A 17,462-nucleotide genomic window follows, 5' to 3' on the forward strand; every position below is an offset into this window, starting at 1 on the left:
AACACTTATGGGATGGTTGTAGGGGAGTTAATGGCGCAAGACAAAGGGAAAAAATGGGCACAAAAATACCACGAGAGACCCATGTCATGGGGACGCAAAGGTGAAGGGACCGGCAGGATGAGGTCTCAGAGAGACAGATGTGCTGGGCCCTCCTAGCTCCCTGGCGCCCTCTTTGAGAACCACTGCCACAGACAAGATCAGAGCTGAGTTCCTCACAGAGAGAGGCCCAGTCGAGGCAGGGTCAGGGACAGAGCAGTGGCCACAGCTCGCTCTCTCAAGAAGTCTTTCCTCGGCTGCCCCGGAACATGTTCCCGTCACCTACGACTCTGTCCTTGGCTCCTTCCTGTAACAGTGAGGGTGCTCTTGGTTTCAAATAACAGAAAGCCAGTCCAGCTGGCTGCAGCCGAAAGATTTATTGGAGGGATACTGGGTTACCTCACAGGACCCAAAGGGTTATGACGGCCTGTGCACAGCCTTAGCCAGAAACCAAACACCAGAGGGCTTCTCCACCTCCTTTCTTGTTCCCCTCTGGGTGTCTATTTTTTTCCCCTCCCTATGCTCTCAACACAAAGCAGCTGCCTCAGTTTTCTAGGCCACGTGGCAGAAAACATGTCTGTCACTTGCCCCTGAGTCACTGCCCTCACTGGGCCACTGAGCGGAGCACGGCCGGGCCTCAGGGGCGCTCTCGATGTCAGCTGGCACACACGCTCATCCTTGAGCCAGTCAACAGGGACCAGGCCAGCAAGGTCACGCCGCTGCAGATTCACCCCCAGGTGGACTGGTGACAAGGTTGGGACTGGGATCAAAGACAAAGCTCACGGAAGGAGGGTCTGGATTGGGCCTCGGGCGATGACAAGGAGGGGAAGGTTCATGAGCTCTCCCACTTTTTGGTTTTGCTCTGTGATCCTGGAAACTCTGTAGTGGCAAACCTGGGAGGTGCTGTCCCTACCTGTCACTGTCACCTGCCAAGAAAGGAGATGGAATCTCCCAGATCGCATCACTCCCTCTCTCAGCAACCAGCCCTCGGAACACCTGGGTGAGTCCCCAGTGGCCCACGTCCCTACTCTGTGGGTGAACCAGAGTTGGTGGATCCAGGGGCCACTCAAAGCCACTTTCCGGGGTCGCTGGCCTTGCAGTGGGATGGATTAGGGGCTACTTCCTGTCTGGGATGTTCCAAGGCTGTCAGTGCCTATGGGAGGGAGGCGGAGCTACAGCTGCTCATGGTGCTGGCTCTGGCTCTCCTGGAAGCGCAGCTGTACTGCCCAGGCTCTGTTAGGTCCACAAGGCATCCACTGTTCTCCCTCACATCCCTGCGTGGTCTCAGCGAGAATGGGTGGATTCTGTCCCTGAGACTGATGCAGGGTCACGGGAGTTTTCTAACAGCTTTTCCCAACCTGGCCGCTTGCCTCCCGTGGCAACTGCAGGAAGAGACCCCTCCCTTTCCTTTGTCACGCCTCCTGGATGAGGCCCAAGTAGTGACTGCAACCTGGGTTTTGGTACTGACAGTTACTGGAGTACTGGCACTTTGTTGGTGCATTACTCTAATTTCGATACTTAAAAAACAATCTAAAATCCATATCATTCATGTTTTGAGATCAGGATCAGCGACTCAATTATTCTACTTATGATGAAAGTATCTGTTGAACAAAACTCCACCCCAAGTCAGAAAGGCTTTTCATCAACTGCAATCATTTGCCCAAAAACGCAGGCTACTTTGATCTACTTTGTTTTAGAAATAACACTTCGTTTGTTCACTTTTCTGGTTTTCAATGTTTTCTTCCTTTTAGATGAAGTTTTACTTTTTATGTTTTGAGCAAGAATTTTTTTGTTTAAGAAACTTTTAATTTTGGAATGGTTTTTGATTTATGGAAACATTATGAAAATAGTACAGAGAGTTCCCACGGACACTTCCTCACCTGGTCTCTCCTGTGGTTGACATTTTATTTGAGTTTGAAAAAACTGTCGCAATTAATGGACCGATACGGATCATTACGATTAGCTCAAGTCCATATCTGATTTCTTTTTACCTGGCGTCCTTTCTCTATTCCAGGATCCCATCCAGAAAACCACATTGCCTTTAGTTGTCACATCTCTTAAGGCGCGTCTTATTTCTGACAGTTTAAAGCTTGATTTTTACTAAGGTCATGTGCTAATATCAGAATGATACTTGTGTCACACTTCTATTTTCCCAAATTAGATTTCTATTTGACCTTTAGATGTTTAATATTTTAAAATGCACATTATCTGAAATATTGTTTTTCTAATGTTGTTAATGTTATATAATCCTGATCCCATAAATAAAATATTAGTATTGATACTATCCTTTTGGAATTGTTTTGGATAAACACAAGGTGTAGAGAACATGAACACTGGGTGGCTGAGGCTCTGGGTGCAGGCAGGACTGTCCAGGGCCGGGGAGCATGTGGCAGAGCCCAGCTGGGCAGCCCAGGGCTCGCTTCTCTGCAGCAGGAATGCCAGGCCAGGCTATCCTGAGGATTCTGCAGACAAGTCTTCTGCCTCCACTACACTGCTCTTTGTCTGTAGCCAGAGAGGGCTTACTACATTAGCCTAGTCTGGTTTCTTTGGTTTGCACGGTGAGTGCCCTGGGGTCACTTTGCCACGATCACTTGGACTCTGGTACATTACCTTAGAGCAGTCTGAAGTCTCCGTTTTCCCACCAACACCTTCCTCATTGCTTGGAACACAGTGAGCACTTAGTACTGGGAGGCATCATGGTCTGTTCAACTCAAGCTGAATGAATGAAGGCCACTGGCACCACGGGCAGGAAAAAGCCGCCCCTTCTGAGACATTTGGAGCTCCTACGAATCAGGGACATGGGTGGGGTGATGCGGGCTAGCGAATGAGGTCAGGAAGTAGAACACCTGGCCCACAGTGTGGAGAGGGGAGCCCATGAGAGCAGACAGGAGAGACCACCAGGGGGCAGTGCCAGTGGCGGCAGCCTGACACACAGACGCATTCCCCAGGCCCCAACCTCCTCCGCGACTCTGATACAAGGATCACAGCGGCATGCAGAGAGCGTGACTGCGCATTTAATCACAGGTGTGCAGCATCCATCGTCAGTAGAATGGAGACTGTTCGACCTTCAAACAGACGCCCCTCTTCTGATCTCCCTGGAGTTGCACCAAGTGGCTCTCAGTGACCGTCAGGCAGCATCTTGTCCATGCTTCATGGCATATTCAAAGTCCCTAAAGCTGACGTGGCCATCAGAGTCTTGGTCCACTTCCCTGGAAGATGAAACAAAACGTTCTTCACACACCATTCTTGTCCACACCTATGCATCAAGAGCACATCACAGCCTTTCATTCCTTGCATGTCTATGTGAGACAGGAACCTAGTTCTATCCACTTGAAGTTGAGGTTGATGTCTCCGTATTTTTTCTTACACTGATAATATATATGGTAGGGAAGAAAATAAGGGTATTTATTAAAAACGAACAGAAGTAACACGTTCAACATATTTAAAGGAGTGAAGTCAAATGAACAGGTTATATAAGGAGGAATGACCATTTTTCTGGTTATATCCTGAATCTTTCTGTGATATATATCAAAAAATACACAGTCATCTGTATACCCCCACGGATGCCAAAATCCATCATGCTCAATCCCTTTTATAAAATGGTGCAGTATCTGTTTTGTGCTGTGCACATCTTCCCATACATGTTAACTCACCTCTAGGTTACTTATGATACCTATTACATGTAAGAGCTATGTAAATTGTTATACTGCATTTTTGAAGGGAATAATCAGAAAAAACAATCTGTACATGTTTGGCATAGGTACGACTTATTTTCTTGGATGTTTTTGATGGACAGCTGGCTGAATTTGTGGCTGTGGAAATCTGGAGGGCTGACAGGAGCCAGAAGCTTCTTCCATGTCTCCTGTGTGGTTAAAGCAGTTTCTCCCACTGCTTTACCAGGCGCATTAGCAGGGAGCTGGATTGGAAATGGATCAGCTGGTACTGGAACCAGCACTCATACAGGATGCCAGCGTCGCAGGCTTCAGCTTAGCTTGTGCCACAACACCAGCCCAGGATCGTTAAATTCTAAAACCAGAGCTCTCTACTCGATTCCACATTGCCTCCCTGCACAGACAGGGCACTCGAGAGAGAAGCGATTATACTGCAGTTTCCACATGGCCAACTCTAACTCCAGAACTTTCCGCTGGCTTCATTCAAGGCCTCTGAAGCTCTGTTAAATCCCCACAAACACCTGATAAGCTTTTCTGACTCCTATGGAGAGTAATGAAGCCGTGAGCCTCTGGCTGCCAGGCCGAGGGTGTGGGTGGCCTCCGTGGGGTTGTCCCTTTGTGTCCCTGGAACTGCTGAGACAAGGGCTTTGCTCCCTGAGCGGGGAGCAGGGAAGTGGGACCCATTCCACGTGGCCAAGACAACAAAAGTCACAGGAACAGAATTGCAGCATAAGCCACACATCCCAGTCATTAGCAGCAAAAGGCACAGCCACGAAGAAGCGCGTTTCGAGCAGCCATCACAGTTCCTCCAGGTGGGGTGATGTAAAACACTGTCTCCTAGCAGCGTCTGTGGCGGATGCGGATGATACGTGGTTAAAACAACAGCCGGTACCTCCACAACTGCCACAACGCGGGCCTTCAGGAAGCCAAGGCTGGCCCAAGCAAGAGGGCCACTAATCACTGCAATAGTTTTAAAGCAGGCTTTTCAAATATTGAATTCTAAGATAAACTTTCTGAATATTTCATGCCAAAGTCTCTGAAGTCTATAATGGTTCTGGATAGAGTGATAATTTTTCATTCTTTTGAAGTAGAGAAAAATCTGTACTTCTCTGCCCCAGGGCAAGACCATGTTGCAATGTGTTCGTGGAAAATGACTGCAGACGCACAGGCCATTATTCTTGTTACTTCCTTTGGTAAAATACACATGACGATTTCATGCTGTACAGGACCAGGAGCATAATGTCAGATCTTTTCTAAGGGATTAGAAATAATCAGCAACACACGTTGCTGACTACAGAATATAAATCACCCCCTTTATTAAATTAGGTAATTGAAGATTCTTAATATTGCTTAAGTATTTTTTTCCCAAGGAATTGGATTAGAAAAATGGCCTTTTTTCTTCCTTCTGAACTGGTATGGTTGAACTATAAATCTCAGAGGGTGAGGGAAGTGAATAACCCAGAAGAGCAATGTTTAGAATAAGCTGGTTTGTGTGTGTGTGTGTGTGTGTGTGTGTGTGTGTCTACTCACTCATCGAGATGCTGCATGTTTACGGAGAAGAGACTCTTTGCCTGGTTCTCTCAATAAATAATCGTCACTGTCTTTATATTGACTTCCAGTTTTCCTCTGTCTTTGCCAATATGTCCTGTCGTTAACTGGGCATGATGTAACTCGGAAGTTGTAACGGACAAGTTTATTCGCCAGGTTTGGAGTGACATCCCATTCATAAAAGGAATGGAGGGACGATGTGCTTGTGTTTAGAATGAGAGATGGTAAAATACTTTAAGCCTTTCGACTTTCCTTCCCCATCCCACGTATATGAGCAGATCCAGTTCATCTCAACAAGAGTGAAGATGAAATTCAAGTTTCAGGGCTAAAATTTTAAAAGCCAGAATGTACGGTGTTTCACTGCAGCCAGAATTATTCTGGAGAAAGAAGATTTCACAGCACCCACACTCGTGTCACTGTGTGACGGAAGATCAGATGTGGCTGGTGGGCAGAAGAGACAGCGTGCTGGCGAGATGAAGAAGATGCCATTGGGTAAACAGTAAAATGTGTCATTATTTCTGTTTACAGCATTCAACCCTAATAAGACTCGACTCTAGTTCTGAAACCAGAACGTGTCGTCTTGTGTCACCCACACACTGGAATTTTTTTATTCGTGTCATGTTGTCATTTTTAAAAAGGACTTACTTATTGATCTGAAAGGCAGAGTTACAGAGGGAGAAGAAGAGAGCTGGTCCATCTTCTGGGTCACTTCCCAAATGGCGATGATGGCTGGGGCTGGGCCAGGAGGAAGCAGGAGGGCTGAGCTCTGCCTGGGTCTCTAACGTGGGTACCCAGCAGGGTCCCAAGTACTTGGGCCATGTTCCACTGCTTTCCCAGGTACATTAACAGGGAGCTGGATTGGAACTGGAGCAGCCAGAACTCAAACTGGAACTCTCATAGGATGCTGATACCACAGGAAGCGACCTAAACTGCTGTGCTACAATGCCAGCCCAACACTGGAATATTCTACCACTGCTTACTCCGCTCAGAAGTAAACTCTAGGAGGGAAGAGCCTAGTTATGTTTGCTGCATATCGTTTGCTGCATGTCCCCGCTTCTTAGCCCACAGCAGCCAGTGAGTGTTTGTTGAGTGAATGAGTATGCAGGATAAATGAGTGCTGCCAACGCTATGGAGCAGTCATTCCCTCCCAGGTGATGAGGGGGGATTTAAGAAAGAGATGCTATCATCACCGTACAGACTCCAAACACTCACAAGAGAAATCAGATATGTAAAAGATGTCACCCTGGGACCATCACTCACGGACCTGTGATCTCTGTGCTCAACCACATTCTACGAGCCCAGATCAGCTGCAAGAGAGACTGAATGACAAACAATGCTGAGAAATGAGGCAGCAGAAATGAGGCAATGGAAAGAAGGGGTGCCCTGAATGGCAGGCTGAACCATTCAGAAATAAAGAGCAGGAAAGTGAACAAAGCAGACAGTGGATACATTCAAGAGTCTGTGTTGACCTGGAGTCCAAGGCCAAGCATTTTGGTGCAGTTAAACAGCTACTCTTTGACCAGACACATGGCTACAGACATACATGCAGCCTTGTATTTCATAACTGGTTTTTTAAAGGAATTAAGGCTTTTAGAGGTGTGTGAGAGGCTAGTGAACTGCTATCAACAGTTGTTTTCCAGAAACTTAGGTCCAGTTAAAGTAAAGGCTTTTCTGGTTGGTCTAGTTTGCAAACCAAAATGGAGATATGGAATGGATTATGGGTGTAGGAACCCAAGAGAGCTCTACTACTCTGAATAATTTCCTATGAAGAATTTAGGACCAGTTTGGCGGAGGGGGTGGAACGCAAGGTAGGAGAGAGTGCAGGAAGAGGGGATGCAGTAGGAAAACTGCCACCAAAGCCCTTAATGGTGCAGCTGTCAAGAGTCTTCTGATTAACTGCTTGCTGCTATATGCATTGCTTGTCACTTCCTTGACCAAGCGGTGTAACAGGCATACATCCTCTGGGGGCAACAGTGAGTTTCGGGGTGTCAGTGTTGAATCAGAGCTGAAGACTAAGTTAGATGAGTTCTGTCTGAGCCGGTGCAATAGAGGGCAAGAAAGTCAGATGGGAATAGTAAGATGATCCATCAACTGAGTTAGTTCAGAGAAATGAGAACTCAGAGCCACTTCCCTTCCAGAGAAGTGCAAGTCTCTTGGGAAGTGCTTTAAAATTCTACTGGGTGGGAAATTGGGGTTCCAGGCAAAACTGTCTGGACACTGAAGTGCAGGGAGCCCTGGGCTGACAGAGGTATACATTGAGTATTTCAGGTAGGACTTGACTCTGTCCATTAAACTGGATTCTATCAGATTTCTTATCTGGTAAAATAAAAACATATCCTGATTCATTTTTTTTTTTGACAAGCAGAGTTAGACAGTGAGAGAGAGACAGAGAGGAAGGTCTTCCTTCCATTGGTTCACCCCCCAAATGGGTGCTACGGCCAGCTGTGTCGATTCGAAGCCAGGAGCCAGGCGCTTCCTCCTGGTCTCCCATGCAGGTGCAGGGCCCAAGCACTTGGGCCATCCTCCACTGCATTCCCGGGCCACAGCAGAGAGCTGGATTGGAAGAGAAGCAACCAGGACAGAATCTGGCACCCCAACCAGGACTAGAACCAGGGATGCCAGCACCACAGGCGGAGGATTAGCCAAGTGAGCCACGGCGCCGGCCCTGATTCATCTTAAAAAGTGGTTATAAATTACTTTTATCAAGATGAACGCCAGGATTTTGTTCTGGTACATCCTGATGGGTTAAGCAAGATTCTGCTTTCTCCTTTCTGTGATGCATGGGGGCTCCCGTGGCGCAGACTGGATGCACCCATGACCCAGAGGGTAAGAGGTCTCAACCCTGATGGAGTCAAGGTGTACGCTGTGATTCTGTCATTAAACCAGGCCACAGCTGGATTTTCTCCTTAATTTGTAAATATGTAAGTAATGGATGTCTCTTACAAGTAGTAAATGTTTCTTGGGTGAAAATATTTACATTGCAGTAATTTCTTAGGATGTTCTAAAAGTAGCTATTTCTTGGAAAACAGTATTTGTTGTAAAATCATTCAACAGTACCCCATGGTCAGGTCTCCAAAGCTAGATTTTAGACTGGAGTACTTGTTTGTATATATGCATGGAAAGAAAAATAGAGGGATTGTTTTAATAGATTTCACTCCATGGGATAACATGTATCAAAATGACAGGTGATGAAAGTGATATTTTTGAAAGTATTTACTTATTTGAAAGGAAGAGTAACAGAAAAGGAGAGACAGAGAGGGAGAGGGAGGGAGGGAAAGAGGGAGAATTGGGTGGGGGGAGAGAGTGATCAATTGATCTTTCATCTGCTGGTTCACTACTCAAATAGCTAGTACAGCCAGATCTGGGCCAGACTGAAGCCAGGAGCCAGTAACTCCATCTGGGTCTCCCACATGGATCACAGAGATTGGGCCATCGTCACTGCTTTTCCAGGCACACTAGCAGGAAGCCAGATCAGAAGCACAGAGTGGACAGGACTGGAGCCAGCATTCTAATATGGATACCACAAGTGGTGGCTTAACACACTGTGTCATGACACTGCTCCCAGAAGTGGCATTTTTAAGTGGAAACAAGAATATAAACTTGGATATACATCAAAATTATAATATTAAAAATTTTAAATTATTTTATTTGATACGCACGCACACACACACACACACACACACAGAGCTCCCTAATGCTGATTCACTCCCCAAAGGTCTGCAGTGTCTGGGGTTGGTTGGAGACCAGAGCCAGGTGCTGGGAACAGAATCCATGTCTCTCATGTTGGTGGCAGGAACTCATACCTGAGCCATCACTGCTGCCTCCCAGGGTTTGCCTTGGCAGAAAGCTGGAGCCAGGAGTTGAGAATTGAACCCAGGCACTCTGCTGTGGGATGCAGGTGTCTTAACCACTAGGCTAAAGGCTTGATCCCATAATTGCAGTCTTAGGAACATCTATATTCATTTGGGCAGAAGTTGAAGGTCATAGCTAAAAAGACAGCTGTCTTATGAAATGGTAGGTTTACGGGTAGTTCTGTTTTAACTGTTCAACTGAAGGAATACTTTCTTTCTTTTAGTCTGAATTTTCCAAACAAGTGGCCTTATTTCACATTGCATAAACGTTCCCCAGTGTATCAGTTTCTCACCCTCAGTCCTATTGACATGTGAGATGGGGTAATGCTGTCTACAGGGGTGAACGTGCTGTCCTGTGTGTCATAGGGTATTTAGCATCATCCTGGCTTTTACTCACTAGATATCAGTAGTGCCAGCTCCACAGTGTGACAGCCAAAAATGCCCCCAGAAATTACCAAGCGTCCTCTGGGAGAACAAGATCATCCCTGGTTGAGAACCATTGAGCTACAGGAACCACAGTTTTAGACAATCCTTTGGAACATTCCAGCTTATCTATACTCCCTAAAATAATGCTTTAAAAACATTTTAAACGAGACATGTGATTTCAAGGTCAGCTAAGGCACACCTGGAGGGTCCCTTGAGTGAATTATGCTGACAATTGCCCGACACTCATCTGACACACACCAAGGTGTTTTGTTGCGCTCTGTTCTATTTGAGGTGCGGGGCGGTATAGAGGGAGAGGGCTGACTTCCATCTACTGATTCACTTCCTAAATGCTCACAATGGCCAAGGCTAGGCAGGGGCTGAAGCCAGGAGCCAGGAGTACAATCCAAGTCTCCTATATCAGTGGCAGGAACACTAGGATAGATCCCAACAATAAGAGTTCTCACTGAGCCCAGGGAAGACCCACTGGAGAGGTGTGCTCTTGCTGGTGTCCGAATGCTGTGTTCCCAGAAAACACAATGACACATGGGTAATTATGTCTGAGTCACGTGCTAGTCACATGGGCTCTGAAGGTTAATGCCACCTGTGATTCAGCTGAAGCATGAATGAGAAATTTAATGTGGAGGCAAAGATTTCAATGAGCAAAGTCTTCCTAGTAGAATTTTTGGCAGGGAGAGGGAGAATCTCTTTTCTCTTTGACACTTCGTGGAATAATTTAAACTAAAGTCAAAACTACCATTACATCAGGGACAAAGCTGTCATTGTGACTGAACAGCAAGAGAAAAATTACACTCCAAGGCCACACATTCGATGCAATGGTTAAGTCACCGCTTCGGAGGGCAGCATCCGACCCCGACCGAGTGTCTGGGTTGAGACCTGATTACTCCAATCTCCCCATCCAGCTTCTTGCCAATGCACATTCAGGGAGGCAGCAGATGATGGCTCAGGTGCTTGGGCCCTGTCACCCATGTGAGAGACCTGCATGGAGGGCCAGGCTCGTGGCTTCAGCCTGGCCCAGCCCTGACTGTCATGGGCATCTGAGGAGTGAACCAGCAGACAGAAGATCTCTGGCTCTCTGCCTTTCAAATAAAATGAAATAAATTTAAGAAATTACCCTCCAAGCAAGGAGCCCTGCTGGGGACGAGAGGACCCTGCAATGGAAGACGGAGGGCCGACAGCTTCTCCCACAGCCCCCTTCTCACCTGAGGGCCCTGCTGCTGCTCTGCCTCTTTGTCAGGGAGAGTCCTGTGGGGTGCTCTGGCAATCCAGTGTTTATTAATTTTACCTTTTAAAGGATGCATGTGAAGAAAAGTCACCCAGACATGCAGGACAGATTAAAGAGACATGCAGGTGACTTCTGGTCTTTCCTGTGCTCCTACCTGACGCTGGCAGATGCATCCCTTTCGCGTGTGTCAGACTCAGATGCTCTGCACCTGTCTTCTATCCCAGCAGTGGCTGGGAGCCTCTCCCCTCAGCTGCATCCTGTGCCAAGTGCCTTGTGCTGTTTGTCAGGGACTGCCTGCTCACTGGGTGTGGTGTGCAGCTGCACACACACACACACACACACAATGTGAATACACATCCGAGGAATCAACCAACTGCAGGTCATGCACTATGCAGTCATGTAGTACTATGTGGCCTATGATGGCTGTGTCTGCACTGAACACATACAGACTGCTTTTTTTCTTGCCATCATTCCTTAAACAATAGAGTATAACAACCATTTACACAGCATGCACATTGTGTCAGGTATAATAAATAATCCAGCTATGATGCAAAGTATATGGGAGCTCTCAGCTCTGGCTCCTGGCGCCAGCTTCCCACTAATATAGACCTGAGAAGGCAGAAATAAAGGCCCAAGTAAGAAGGTTCCTGCCAGCCACGTGGGAGACCTGGACTGAGTTCTCCCCAGTTTCAGCTGGGCCCAGTCCTGGCCACAGCAGGCGTCTGGGGAGTAAACCTGCTGATGGGAGCCTCTTTCTCTCTCTGCCTCACAAATCAACTAAAAATATTAATAATTTACAAATAAAGCATATGGGAATATATCATAGGATATGTGCAAACATTACATCATTGTATGTAAGGGACCAGCGCATCCTCAGGTTTTGATTTCTGCGTGGGTTCTGGAACCAACCTCTCATGGATAGGGAAGGGTGACTATGAACAAGGACTTAAGCCCTCACAGGGCAAGCCTTGACCAAAGAGGCAAGAGGATTCAGTGGGAACAGCTCTCTCCTTCTGACCTTCAGGTAGGGAACTCTGAGGTCACTGGGGAGTCTGGTGGGATTGGGCTCTGGTCACTCACAGCAGTAATGGACTTAACAACTGACACTTGCAATAGCTTCCCCTCATTCTCTGTTTCACCACAGTAAGCACACAAGTGGGCATCTCAGCACTGCTTTCAAGGAGAACCCAGAATGAGGCATGGTGGAAAGCTTATTCTGAGGGATGGGGTTCGCCTGGAACGTTTCAAACTGCTATCAGCAAGAGCATGTCACATCCGCTTGTCATCAAGTCAAAGGGACATCACTACTTGAAATAGATCAGAGTGTCCTTGTGCTATCAAAATTCTATTTCGAGCCAACAAAATATTGCCTTTAAGACGAGCTCAAGGTTCAAAGTCCCAGGCAATAGAAATGTCAAAGTTAACCAGAAAAACAGCAGCAGCCTTCTCCCCCCTCCCTTTTAAATAAACAAGGACTTTTTATACATTTTTAAAAAGATTTATTTTATTTATTTGAAAGGCTGAGTAACAGAGAGAGAAAGAGAGAGGGAGAGAGAAAGGCCGGGGCTGGGCCAGGCCAAAGTCAGCAGCTAAGAGCTTCATCTGAGCCTCCCACATGGGCCCAGGGGCACAAGCACTCGGGCCATCTTGTGCTGCTTTCCCAGGTGCATTAGCATGGAGCTGGATTGGAAGCAGAGCAGCAAAGACTTGAACAAACACCCACATGGGATGCTGGCATGGCAAGCAGCGGCTTAACCTACTGTGCCACAATGCCAGCCCCAGCAGACTTCTCTTTACTCTGTAATATACATGTCTAAGTTAGAATATTTAGTCTGTCAACAACAAATAGTATTATTTGACTTTAAGTGTCCCTTCCAATGTGAGGACAATATATTACTGAATGTAAGATCATTATTTGATCTTTTTGGACGCAAAGGCAGTGAGCTTGTGAACAGGCAGTGATCTGGCTGTTTAGGATGAACCGTGAACAATAAAAGGCTGTCCAGACCAGCCAGTACTAACACAGCACACTGGCCAGGCAGAACTTCAGCTTCAGCTCTAGGTTCAGGTCACTAGACTAACGTAGTGGACATCGCTGCTTACTCCCCCAGCCCCCATCCTGCTCTGTAGCAGCTGTGTGATTTGCTTGGAATGCATCCCCACCTCAAGCTCCCAAAATAGAATCTGCAAAGCCTCAGCCAATCACTGACTCTACTCTCCCTACCACAGGGACTGGGTCCAAGACTGAATGGCATAAGCCAATTGGTAGACAGCATTCCTCCCCTGGCCACTACTGATTGGTGCAGTTGTTCTTGACATTATGAAACCTAGTGATTTTGTTTGCAAGTTGAGAAAGGAGGAACTCTTTCAATATGGACATCTAGGATGCAGAGATGAGACTTGGTAAAGCAATAACCTTTTCCTATCACAACAGTGCAATCTCCACAAGAGATACAATGGTGCATTGATCTAATGATTTGTGCCCAAGGCTTTAAAAAATGCTAGTTTATTTACTTGAGAGGCGCGTGTGCATGCGTGCACACACACACACACACACAGAGAGCGAGCCAGAATGCACACTCCCATCTGTTAGTTCACTCCCCAAATGCCCACAATGGTCAGGACTGGGCTGATTCAAAGTCAGGAACTGGGAACTCAGTCCAGTTTTCCACGTGGGAGGCAGGAACCCAATACTTGCATCATCACCACTGCTTCCCAGGATCTGCATGAGCAGGAAGCTGGAGGCAGGAGCTGGAGACGGTTGCTGAACCCAAGTAATCTGATGTGGAATCCGGGCATCTTTAACTGGCATCTGAACCACCACGCTAAATACCTCAAAATGGAGCTATAAACAGCAAGGGGAGGGATCAGCTGAGCGGCGCAGTGAGGCACAGCCTCTTCCAATCGAGCTGGGTTCCTGCCCTAGGTCAAGACTCTTAGTCACTGACCCAATACAGTCTTTCCCCTAAAGAAAAACAGAATAGATTCTCCAGCCCAAGAAAAAAAGGAAAAATGGATGTGAAATGCAGTCACAGCTGGCAAAAGTGATTAACCATAAATAATGACTCACTTTTTCCCATTTGCTAAGTTTTAAGAATGAGGAGTCTTATTTAAAGCCAGACATGTTTTAGAAGGAGGAAAGAATGCAATTTCAGAATGCCTGATTGCTGACGACTCGTGGACGTGAGGATAATGCAGCCTTCAGACGGTCCAGAGTCTCCTTTCCGGCCGGCAGCTTGATACTCCTCTCTCAAGTGCTTTAGCAGAGCTGCTAATAAACGGTGACGTGATCGCGTTCTCTCTGGAAGAGAGATTACGATGCAAGAAAATAGCACGGATCAGACAGCTTTAAGGACAAAGAACAAAAGCCAGAGTGAACGTCTTTGACTGAATCATAAACATCTGTTTCCTGTGCTTTTGGGCCACCAGACTGTTCATTCTCCACGGTGCACAAAAGTTCTGAATGTGGCAGGCAGGTAGCCTGGCCCAGCAGAAAGGAGGCCACAGGAGGCATGCGTGTCGCCCAGGGGCAGCTCCGACTTTGTGGCCTTGGGCAAGTCTTAGCTGTGACGCATTTCAAGTTCCTTTTTGTCAGGTTGAATGGCTGCACCAGCTGACGGCTAGGATTTGATCCAGTTCTACATGTGGGTGAATAGGAACCGGATCTCAGTTTCCCAACTGGTGTCTGTCTACAGACACTTTAAAAATGCAATCCAACTGTCATTAGTCATCTTCAGCCTTTTGAGAAAAGCAGTTTGAGTCTCTGACCTTGAAGACAGTTACAATGAGCCATAAACATATCTGTATTCATATCTGTATCTATATCTATAAATGTATCTATATCTATATCTATCTATATCTGTATCTACACCTATATTTATATCTATATCTGTATCTATACTTGTATCTGTATCTATATCTATATCTACATATATAAACCTAAATGGAGAGAAAAAGGATGCTGCCTTCATTGGTGTGACATACGAATAGCGATACAGCCATTTCTACTTTAAATCTATAATTACTTCAATGGAGACCTCCAGTCTCATCTTGAACTTGATTATGAAATAAAAGAAATGGACAGAGATGGCAATCATTTAATTTCTTATTACTAGCTATTCGGAAGTGGTTTTCATCCTATGCTCAACAGATTTCTGGCAGGCTATGATCTGGCTAGAAACAACACATACTGATGAGGAAAATTATGTTTTCAATCACACCTGCTTTGACAGTACAAGTCCTTCCACAAAGGAGGCAATAAAATGAACTCTGACCACTTTAACAGATGGCATAATGGCTCAGTGCACAGATGCCGTTTCTCTGGAAGCAACAAGTTCATATCCTGGGGACGGGAGGTTTAGGAACCAGCTGAACTTCCAAGTGTCATGTAGGAAAGATTACACCCTTTCCAGACCCGACACCTGAGTCTTAGCAGGTCCAGAGGCTCAGAGAGATGGACTACAGGACTAAAGCTTAATGAACTTTATTTTGCTAATGCAACAAATAGATCTGAAGTTGAAATGTGAACTATAAACATCAATCCATTTGGAAGTGCCCCACTAATAACCCTGTCAGCTACTGTTTGGATGGAAACATGTTTTTTCAAATGCATACTTTCTTGAAGTTAGAAAAACACCAATCATCAAATAATCCTTATTTTTTAGATTAGTACGATAATGTGGGTTTTTTCTTTTTTTTTTTTTTTTTTTTTTTTTTTTTTTTTTTTTTTTTGACAGGCAGAGTGGACAGTGAGAGAGACAGAGAGACAGAGAGAAAGGTCTTCCTTTTCCATTGGTTCACCCCACCCCCACCCTCAATGGCTGCTGCGGCCCCTGCGCTGTGGCCGGCACACCATGCTGATCTTGATGCGAAGCCAGGAGCCAGGTGCTTCTCCTGGTCTCCCATGCGGGTACAGGGCCCAAGGACTTGGGCCATCCTCCACTGCACTCCCTGGCCACAGCAGAGAACTGGCCTGGAAGAGGAGCAACCGGGACAGAATCCGGCACCCCGAATGGGACTAGAACCTGGTGTGCCAGCGCCGCTAGGTGGAGGATTAGCCTAGTGAGCCGCAACGCCGGCCAATAATGTGGTTTTTTAAAAAAGTTTATTTATTATTTGAAAGGGTGAGTTACAGAGAGGGAGAGACAGGGAGACAGACCTTCTATCTACTGGTTCACTTTCCAAATTACTGCAACAGCCAGTGCTAGGCCAGAGCGAAGCCAAGAGCCAGGGGCTTCATCTAGGTCTCCCATGTGGGTACACAGGGTCCAAGGACTTGAGCCATCCTCCACTGCTTTTCCCAGATGCATTAGCAGGGAGCTGGATCAGAACTGGAGCAGCCAAGACTGAGCAGGTGCCCATACGGGTTGCCAGCGATGCAGGCAGCAGTTTAACACACTACATCTCAACGTCAGCCCCTAGTATGCTTTTTTTTTTAATTTTTTTTTTTTTTTTTTGACAGGCAGAGTGGACAGTGAGAGAGAGAGACAGAGAGAAAGGTCTTCCTTTGCCGTTGGTTCACCCTCCAATGGCCGCCGCGGCCGGCGCGCTGCGGCCGGCGCACCGCGCTGATCCGATGGCAGGAGCCAGGAGCCAGGTGCTTTTCCTGGTCTCCCATGGGGTGCAGGGCCCAAGCACCTGGGCCATCCTCCACTGCACTCCCTGGCCACAGCAGAGGGCTGGCCTGGAAGAGGGGCAACCGGGACAGAATCCGGCGCCCCGACCGGGACTAGAACCCGGTGTGCCGGCGCCGCTAGGCGGAGGATTAGCCTAGTGAGCCGCGGCGCCGGCCCCCTAGTATGCTTTTAAGTAGAATATATTTTGAAATAATAAGTTGGCCGGCGCCGAGGCTCACTAGGCTAATCCTCCACCTTGCGGCGCTGGCACACCGGGTTCTAGTCCCTGTCTGGGCGCCGGATTCTGTCCCGGTTGCCCCTCTTCCAGGCCAGCTCTCTGCTGTGGCCAGGGAGTGCAGTGGAGGATGGCCCAAGTGCTTGGGCCCTGCACCCCATGGGAGACCAGGAGAAGTACCTGACTCCTGCCATCGGATCAGCGCGGTGCACCGGTCGCAGCACGCCGTCCGTGGCGGCCATTGGAGGGTGAACCAACGGCAAAAGGAAGACCTCTCTCTCTGTCTCTCTTTCTCACTGTCCACTCTGCCTGTCAAAAAAAAAAAAAAAAAAAAAAAAAAGAAAGAAATAATATGTAATACAGAAATTATAGAGTCTTTTTTGTTCATTTACTTGTGCTTTAACAATTTTTTAATTTGTTAAATTGAATCTAAAGTTTATTTGGAAAAATGAATATGCCATAAAATTCAGAAATTTTTAAAAATAATGATAATGTAAAAATATATAAACCTTTAATAATTAAAACAGTACGACTGTAACTCAAGAATCACTGAATAAGGACAGTGTCCACTCCCTGTAGCTGGAGAAGGAGAAAAGAGTCCTGGATCTTCTACAGATTAATTCGTTCAAAAAGGAAATTACATAAAAGTACTCAACATGCAGAAGTCTTGTGCAGAAAATGAAGGAAAGTCACAGGACATGCCAATGGCCAAGGAAGGCTGCCGTCGTGTGGCAGAAGGAACCCTGCAACCCGCCCCGAAGGTGTGAGCCAGGAGGCAGAAGGAAACCTTGAGGAGGTGACCCAGCAGGGCCAGGAGTTAAAGAGGACCCCCTCAGT

General features: G+C 46.8%; 1 protein-coding gene across 3 annotated transcripts in view; it reads right to left on the bottom strand.

Annotated features, from left to right (window-relative positions):
* Positions 1–3,028: 3,028 nt before the first annotated feature.
* EFCAB11 (EF-hand calcium binding domain 11) overlaps positions 3,029–17,462 on the bottom strand; it is a 174,017-nt gene continuing 159,583 nt past the window's right edge. For all 3 annotated transcript variants that reach the window (XM_051826159.2, XM_002719686.5, XM_070065524.1), the window contains one exon: positions 3,029–3,245. In XM_051826159.2, coding sequence (XP_051682119.2) covers positions 3,225–3,245 — 21 coding nt within the window. In that variant the 3' untranslated portion in view covers positions 3,029–3,224. The remainder of the gene's footprint in view (positions 3,246–17,462) is intronic.

This window comes from Oryctolagus cuniculus, chromosome 20 (genome assembly GCF_964237555.1).
Source record: "Oryctolagus cuniculus chromosome 20, mOryCun1.1, whole genome shotgun sequence".
NCBI lineage: Eukaryota > Metazoa > Chordata > Mammalia > Lagomorpha > Leporidae > Oryctolagus > Oryctolagus cuniculus.